This window comes from Rhinichthys klamathensis, unplaced genomic scaffold (assembly GCF_029890125.1).
Source record: "Rhinichthys klamathensis goyatoka isolate OS25496 unplaced genomic scaffold, OSU_Roscu_1.1 h1tg000059l_1, whole genome shotgun sequence".
Classification (NCBI taxonomy): Eukaryota; Metazoa; Chordata; class Actinopteri; order Cypriniformes; family Leuciscidae; genus Rhinichthys; species Rhinichthys klamathensis.
The window spans coordinates 3,330,107-3,339,714 of NW_026606604.1; the positions used below are offsets into that span (position 1 = coordinate 3,330,107).

Consider the following 9,608-nt stretch of genomic DNA (forward strand, 5'->3'; position numbering starts at 1 on the left):
TATATATATATATATATATACACACACACAGAGAGACACAAATACACACTTTCCAGATAACAAAAAAACGGCATTTCAGTAAATAGAAAATAGACGTTCGTCCCCTCTTTGCTGTTCATACATTACATTGCGAAAATTAAAAACGTGCGGGGACGGGGAGAGCATTTAACAAAACAGTTATTACGATGTTTTCTCAAGCAAAATATAACGTAAAAACTAAAGCAAATGCTTTACATTAATGTAAACCCTTGTTATTAAGGCGTATGAATGCTCATTTCTATCTTCGCTTCCTCCCTTATCCCTCTGTTCAGTTGCAAACAGTCTCTCCGTGCCCGAATGCATGCTGTTCAATAGAGCCCGCCCCTGCTTGATAGCGATTGGTTAAAACATACTGTAGACCAACGCTATCGATTTTGATTGGATGGGTTATTGTCAGACGCAAACGCATGAAGACTTGCGTGAAGCTACGCCTCTCCCACATGCATAGCACGATGCGATTCATGTTTGCCTCGCTCAATCAGATATTACGATTGGATGCATGTGATCAAGGGTGCAGAGAAAATGCAATTTGCAATTGGCTCATGTGCTTCAAGGAGGGGTTAATCGAGATAACCCGGAAAAGAAGGAACAGCAGCCAGCAGCGCCTCTCAGTTCCGAGTCCGACAGTAGACTGTCAGTCTTATCATGGGTAATTATACTAAATTTATTTGCTCTAGTCAAATCTCACTTAACCAGACATTGTGACAACACATTCTATATCAAGTTGCATTTAGTTTGGTAAAGAACAGGGCATTGTTTCCTCTCCTGTCTGTCTAATATTAGATTGGTGCGTGTTATCAATGCATAATACATGCATTAAGTGTACACGGTCGACAAAACAACCGATACTATACTATTTTAGTGTTGTTATGTTGACGTACTTAGCCAAGTTGCATCACGTTTATGTTTTAAGCATTTTAAATGGCTCCATATCAACAACAATAACGTTACTACTACTAGCCTACCATAATAATAATAATACAGTAACAACATTACTATATTTAATATATTTATTATGACAAACTGTGATTCTGATGTTATAATTAATAGTTACTTTTTTAGATCATTATTCATTAAATCCTCAAACACCACAACATCACAGATCATTTCGTGTTTCTAGTAATTTCCAGTTCATTTATATTTGGGACTGGACCAGATGTGTTGATGTCAGACTGGGGAGTTCTCTACTTTGTAATTAGTTTGTGCATTTCACCAATTTGATCCATTCAGGACTATTTGCGCACCTAGACATTATCTTGTTGAGTTTATATTGACTTATTTACGGTTTCCGTTTTCAGTTATCGAGGTAACCTAACAATCCGGTACTGGTTACTTGGCACCACTGTCATGGATAATAATAATAATTAATCAACTACATTTAAATGAGATATAAATTAGGAATTTTAGTAATAACAATAACTTTAACTAGAGTGTATAATATGAAATGATGGTTCTCATACAAGTTTTGTGTGAAGTTTTAGTGTGATCAGAAATGCCGTCATGCACAGAATTAGGACAGCTGATTGCTGTGGATTTGATTGAGCTGTAAGTGGCCCATAGCACACTTAACATAATGAATGGAGTTAAAGTCAGACTGCAGTATGATCTCAGCCCAGGTCAAAAGGTTGCCTATAGATTTGTGCCAGTGTTGCATTTAAATGGATTAAGTTTTAAAATGCAGACTATATTGTTGGGTTGTTTTGCAGATGTGTTTGCAACCGAGCTTTAGTCTTTCTTCCATTTGTGGGTAAAATGTTTTCCATATTGCTGCTTCCATGTAAACAGGGAGGCTTTTAATATTACATTACATGACCATGCTAAGCCAAATCTGGATGAGGGTGAGAAGAAGAACAATTCTCGTACATAAACATGATTTTGAGGCAGGGTTTCATGATGTGGTGTCATGGAATAAGGATGGTGTGTTTGCTGGAGCTGCTTCTAATGTTTTTTTTTTTTTTTTTAAATAGAAGACAAAAAATTATGCAAATACATCATCTCATAAAGGTGATGAAAAATTGCAGGACAAATGTATTGAAGCAAAGATCTTTTATGTGGACACAGCAAAGCCTGACTGCCCTCTGTACACCATAATATGCATCTTCACAATTTTCTCATTTATTAACTGTTCTCTTCAGTCGTTCCTGCTGCCTCAGCCTTTAAATGTTTCATGAGTTTTTAAGCTTTTTTTCTGCCTCACTCTATACTTAAAGCTTTAAATCTTCCACCTTCATGCTCACAAAATCAATTAATTCTTTTAAATAATTTACATTCTGTGCAAACAAGATTTAGCAAAAGCATATCTGTGTGTCAGACCTATAGCTGCTTTAAAAGACATTTCTTAGACATTAAGTTGTGTTAGATTGTGGCTCTTGCGATCCATTGGTAATTAGAGAAATGGGTCAGTCTGATGAGGCATTAGGACCAGACCTTGAACCCCAAGTGCTTTTGCAGACATTCATATTTTATGATACAGACGTAGAACAATTAGAACAGTCACAGGATGGGTATTTTAGCAGTCCTGTAATCCCATTTCAGGATGACATCACCTTTAAAATTCAGAAACTGACATACCCATCAGTGGTCATAATAAAACGGATACTTCTGGGACAGAGTTAAAAGTTGAATGCTAAACAAGGAGACTGGCTAATTCTTCTGCCAGCTGAAAATGGCGCCAGAGCTCTGTGACCTTAATCGCGCAAATGATTATATAAAGGAAGCAAAGGTTTAAGAGTGACACCTCATCTGCCACTGGAAATACAAAGTGGCAACTAGCTTTTTGTAAGTTAAAACTTTAAGTGAAGGATAATAAAACCCCTCTGACATGTGATTTTAATTTTTAAAAAGGCACTGAAATATTATATATACAGTTTATGTATGTATATCATCAAATATATGTACATGTCCAAACAAAAGTTTGTGGTCTGTAAGATTTTTGTAAATAAATTAATACTTTTACTAAGCACAAATGCTTTAAATTGATCAAAAGTAAAAGTAAAAAGACGTATAATCCTACAAAAGACTTCTATTCAAATAAATGTGGTTCAAATGAAAGAAAGTGTATGACATTTTTTTTATCATGGTTTCCACAAAAAAAAAATATTTAGCAGCACAACGGTTTTCAACATTGATAAAAAAAGAAGAAATGTTTCTTGAGCACTAATTCAGCATAATAAAATGATTTCTGAATGTGACTAAAAACTGGAGAATATCTGAAATTCGGCCTTTGCCATCACACATTAACATAAAAAAACAGTTATTTTAAATTGTAATAACATTTCACAATATTACAGTTTTTACTGTATTTTGATCAAATAAATGCAGCTTTGGTGAGCATAAGAGACTTCTTTCAAAAACATAAAAAAAAATCTTATATAATAAAAGTAAAAGTGTGTTGATTTTTTTTAATTCTCTGACTTGCTGCAAAGGCAGACAGAATGCCAAAAGCAAGGTCAAGTAACCACAGGCCTCATAAAAAATCTTCAGATTCCAAATTGTCCAGTCGCTGCAGGAATCTCATGGCCTACCGCGTTGTAATGCTAAGCCCAAGGTGACTCTGTGACCCAGCTTATCAGTTGCAGAACTGCAGGCCTGAGCCTCCAGTGGGCTGCCTCAGGAGAACATGTTTTATAGCCCGTGCCGGTGTCAGGCATTTGTCATTTAAGGATGCTTGTCAGGACCTTGACTTGGCTGATATAACCTTATATGCGTGTTCTCCATCCATTTTGCAGCCAGAAGATGGGCTCCATTTCCTAGAAAATTCAACTTATTTGTTGGAGTAGGGTTGATTGCGGGTCATAAATAACAAAGTAAATATATTATATTGATTATAATATATAACTAATGAGAAAATCAGTTTACATTCAGACTGATATTGTTTTAGTTAGGCCACGTTCTCATTGGCTATTTGTCACGGATGTTTTTTTTCTATTGCACTGTAAACGTGTATGAATCACTGCGCTCCATGTAGGCCAGGTCTTCTGATTACAACAGAGGTAAACACAGCCATTGATTAGGAATTTGGCCGATTACATAAGAAGCATAGATTTTCAGCTCTCCGGTTAAAGCCCTGTACATTCAAATGCTTAATTTTTATAGGCAGTGCACATTGACAAAAGTGTCTAGTTGTTATATATTTGGCAAGTACTGTGAGTCTGAGAGAACATGTCAATAGTAATCCTGATATTGATAGCAGTCCTATAAGAGATGTTACTTGCCCGAGCTAACATCTATGTGATCCTCTAAATCATAATTACATTACTATTGACAGGCCCTTGACAATAGTCACATTACTATTGATAGGTTGCTGTCAATATTATGTTCTCAAATAAAACATATTCATTCATAACTTGTAAACTGTTCAATAAAAGCCTATGACGAGAACATGGAAAAGCAGTATCCCCAGAGTGGCCTGCCGCAATGATTTGTCTCACCTGGGCGAGTGCCGCCGTGCAGTGAAGTTTTTTTTTTTTTTTCGTTTAGCTGAGAAACTGTTGAGCTGGTCTGTAAACCTGACACATTTGAAACATAATCAGTGGCCCAAAAGTGGCAGTTTTTTTATTACACAATAAACGTAACTACAGTTTCCAACATCTGTTTCAAGCAGATAATTTTTCAACTGATTCATGAACATCTTGCATCTTTTTTTTATTTTCCATTTCAGTTTCATTCCTAAATGGGTGAAGGTTTTAGGCACAGATGAACCTAAAGTATTGGAAAAAAGAGTTGGGCATGTTTTCAACAATTTTTATAAGCCAATTTATTGCAGATATTGTCCAAATCCAGTCCTAAGCTAAGAGGTGGTCACCACAGCTCCTGGCTCTCATTTTTTTACCATTGCGTTTAAAGAGATAAACTCAGCCCGATACAAACGCATTCCATGAAAAATTGCCAAACGTCACAGTTCTTAGATCCCTTATAAAAAGCCGTCAAAGTAAAGTAGTTCCACATAGCGGATGTTTACTGCCTTTCCAAGCCTGTGCTGTTGGGATAATCTCCTGTGATGTGATTTGTCCTCAGACTGAATCTCGAGAGGGAACAGCGTAAGACCTCCTGTGCCTCTGCCCTGCACAGCTAAAAGGGAATTTAGGATGGGTTTTACATGTGAAAAGTGATTTCAACTCAAATGCAAAAATGCATAACCATTTGCTTCTTCTGCTTGTAGCTGGAGCTGGAGGTGACGAGCCTTTCGCCAAGGCCAGCCCAAGCCCTTTATCTCGGGTTTTGAGAATCAGTCAGCTGGATGCTTTTGAACTGGATGGTGCACTGGAACAGCTTGTTTGGTCACAGTTCACCCAATGTTTCCAGCATTTCAAGCCCGGGCTTTTAACCCCTGTGGAACCAGAACTCAAGGCCCTTCTCCAGCTCCTCCTGTGGAGGTTCACAGTCTACTCCAACAGCGCCACCGTGGGCCAGTCACTGCTCAACATCCGGTATAAGAACACTCTGATCCCAGGAGAGAAGTACCGGCCCATGAGCCGACCACAGAAGTTTTGGTTCGCTCTGCTGACAGTAGGTGAAAAGTGGTTGAGGGAACGCTCCAATAGCTTGTTCCTCAACCACCCTGCAGAGTCCAAGGCACGCAAGGCCCGCAAGATACTCACCATCTTGACGGGCCTCACCAAAGTGGCCAGCCTGGTCAACTTCCTGCTTTTCCTTCAAAGGGGAACCTATCCGACCCTTACCGAAAGGTTGCTGGGAGTGCAGCCCGTCTTCAGTCGACCCCAGGGCCCACGAGACATCAACTTCCAGTTCTTGAACCGGGAGCTATTGTGGCACGGCTTTGCGGAGTTCCTCATCTTCCTGCTGCCTCTCGTAAATGTGTGGAAGCTGAAGGCCAGTGTCACCGCTCTGTTCTCCCCTCTGAATGACCTGAGGGGAACGAAGGGTTCGGATGACACTTACTGCACCGAGTGCGCGGTCTGCGGGGAGTGGCCCACAATGCCCCATTCCATCGGCTGCAACCACGTGTTCTGCTACTACTGCCTCAAGAGCCACACAATCGCTGATGTCTGCTTTACCTGCCCCACATGTGCCACCAAGGCGGGAACTATAGAGCCAGTCAGGATTCACATAGGAACGGAGCTGCATCAGAGTTGAGACTGTTCCTCAAACAGCCTGCTGATTAACTTGAGATACACAGACTGCAGTTTGAGTTTATCACAGAGATTGGTTGATGAAAGCATATGGCTTATGCTTTTTTTTTTTCTTCTTCCTGAAACGAGAGCATTTGTTGCCATGAATCATGCAGAATTTTGTACAAAGAGACAAACTTAATGATGTAAAATTCTAAAACAACATCATTTGTGTCTAATTTATTCGGCCTCATTAAAGTTTGATAGAGATTGTGTATCAGAGGTCCACTTTTCTGCATTCTCGGATTGAGCGCCGAGCAAATGAATAAACATCAAAACAAGCCTTTGCTCAACTGCCTGCACGATCCAATTCCCCTCATCCCCTATGAAGAGAGAAATTTGCACAAGATCAAGGAGAGGCCATGATAGCACCAGGGGGTAGTTGACTTGGATGCAGATTGACAGACATCCCGTCATAATCTCCATGGCCCTTCTTAATACGCCAGTAAACTGTAACAAACCAGAGTAGAACCGATGCGAGTTTTCGGGCATATTATGCTTTAAGCCTAATAATGACTGCAAAGATGGGTATTTATTCAGCTGTTAACTTTCTCCAGTGAGCCATGCCTCAGGCCAAAACACATCCAAATAGACTCAGACCTGCTGGAAACTCGCACTTTCTCCCCCCAGACCACATTGCCTTAATTGCCCATTGTGAAGGCAATCAGTCACTTCTCTGGACACGAGGGGTCTAGTGGTTTACAAGATTTTGTCTTTTTTTTTTTTGTAAATCGCTGCTCTCAAGTTTGCTGTGACAAAGAATTAAAAATTGGGACATGGCACACCGGTCTGCCCTCATGTGGGTTCATTGACATTATTATGCGTATAGACGAATACACAGGACCACCAAGAAGTACAGCTCTCACTATAAGCAGAACTATCCAAGTTTGCTTGTGCACTGGGTTAGCAATGTTAAAAAGATGTTTAATGTGCAACAGCGAATGTTTATACCCTTTGTTTTGTTTCAGAGGATTAAAGGAATTTGCCGCCACTGTTCTGGAAATGTTCAGTAATGGTTGCCAATTTACAATATACACAACATATGGTTCTGGTGTTTTTCACATAGATCGGGTCCAGAGAACATCTGTCCTTCAAAATACATTTGTTTAATGACTTCAAAAGCATCCAAATATAATCTCGTAAAACACTTCATACCAGACATGATAGATTATTGTATTGTATATTGATGTAGTTGCAACAAATGAGATTAGATTTTTACATTTGCTTTTTGTTAAACTATTAATATAGTTGCTTTATATAGATATTTTTTCCAAGCAATATATATATATATATATATATATATATATATATATATATATATTTAGGGCTGTGCAACGATTAATTAAAGCAATTTTTTGCATTTAACTCGCTGTGAAGATGTTCAATTGTTTGAAAAACTTTGTAAAATACACTATATATAAAAAATTAGGGCTGTGCAACGATTAATCGGATCCAAAATAAAAGTTTGTGTACATAATATATGTGTGTGTACTGTATATTATTATTTCGTATATATAAATACACACACGTACATGTATATATTTAAGAAAAATGTGTTATATGATATATAATGTATATATAATATAAATTATGCATAAATATACAGTATATACATGCAAATATTTCTTAAATATATACCTGCATATGTGTGTATTTATACAAAATAATTATACTCAGTACACATATTAAACAAACCTTTATTTTGGATGCGATTAATCGTTGCGCAACCCTATTTTTTTATATATACAGAATAGTGTATTTTACAAAGTTTTGCAAAGAAATCCAACAAAAATTCCTTGTAACACATCTAAAAAGTCGGCCCTCATTTTGCACTTTAGCTTTTCCAAATCTCATTTACTCTCAGGGTTGCACTGTCTCCAATCAGCAATAAAATCTGCAGGCTTTGACACCATTTACTTCGGCGATTGCCCACGTTTTTTTTTTTACATACACGTTGGGTGTTACAGTAGACAAGGCCAGTTTCACACTTTGATGAGTGATCCTGCTCATTACAATCGACACATTCTTGATCCTGTGATGTCGGGCATTGAGTTCTCTGATTAACAGGTTTGAATTTAAAGAGCTAGACCGTAATGCTTGTACTTACCCTTTGCTGCCATTTTTTGCCTAATTAAATAGTAGTATATAGCATACCAACAGACGTATTCTATTTTATATCTGGGTTTAAATACAGCGGCTGTTTGGGAGTTTGTTTTTGTGTGTGTTCTAGGCTGTGAAAGGCAAAAGTCATTAAAACAAATAAAACATCTGAGATAAAATACTTCAAGCAGTTCATTGCCATGTGTTGCTATTCGCTCTAGGCTCCTAACTAAATGTTATCACCTAAAGTTCATGGTTAAAAAGCAAATCTAGCACAGCTACCGGACAAACTTGTCAACGGTGGCCAATTATCTGTGTTTCTTCACTGTTGGAAGGGCATTTGCACTCTAAACCGGGAATATGGGGAATCAATGAGACTAAAAAAAAAGATAGATTTCTTGACACCCACTGATTTCTCAACATAAATGGTTCACTTCGGACCAGCGGAACAAACTGTGATCGGTATCTCTTGCTATAATTGACCCAGTTTCTCGCTACAGTCAAACTTCCAAACACATTGCAGAATACATTTATTTACATAATTGCTTTAAATGCATTGATTTATTACCATAAAGCCTGCATATGGACCGTGTTTTTTGGCACTTTTGGCCTTATGGACCATGAGAAATGAAAATATATAGCCTACTTTTTAAACTATGATAAAATGGTAACACTTTACAATAAGGTACATTAGTTAACATGAACTAATTATGAACTGCACTTCTACAGCATTTATAAATATTTGTTAATGTTTATTTCAACATTTACTAATACATTATTAAAATCAAAAGTTGTATTTGTTAACATTAGTTAATGCACTGTGAACTAACATGAACAAACAAAGAACAGCTCGATTTGTATTAACTAACGTTAAGTAAGGGAGAATGTACATCCAGCCCAACCCGATCACACTAAATGCGTCTCTATAGCACGCAGTGTGTTTTTTCGTGTAATTTATACGCGAAAATGAGTTTTTACGTGCATAGGATACGCATGGGTTGGTTAGGGTAGGTTTAGTAGTGGTGTGGGGTGCGTGTGTATGTTTGGGTAGAATTAGTGGTGTGGGGTGCGTGTATTACACGCAAATGAACTGCGTATCAAATGCACGCGAAAACTGCGTAGGCCTATCATATGCATGTAAAAACTCATTTTCGCGTATAAATTGCACGATGATACACAATGCGTGCTATAGAGACGCATTTACGTGAGAACAGGCTGTCCAGCCGGTTGTTATCTCAGAATAAACCCTGACAGGGTGATCAGTCAGAGCAGTTGCCAGCACAGCAAGTTCAAACTAGGCGGACATTTAAGGGATACAGTCATACCACTTATTACACA

General features: G+C 38.0%; 1 protein-coding gene across 1 annotated transcript; it reads left to right on the forward strand.

Moving 5' to 3' along the window:
* Positions 1–481: 481 nt before the first annotated feature.
* pex2 (peroxisomal biogenesis factor 2) lies at positions 482–7,161 on the forward strand. Its single transcript, XM_056248954.1, has 2 exons — positions 482–688; positions 5,201–7,161. Exons 1-2 carry the CDS (start codon positions 685–687, stop codon positions 6,133–6,135), a joined length of 939 nt encoding a protein of 312 aa, XP_056104929.1. The 5' UTR covers positions 482–684; the 3' UTR covers positions 6,136–7,161.
* Positions 7,162–9,608: the final 2,447 nt, after the last annotated feature.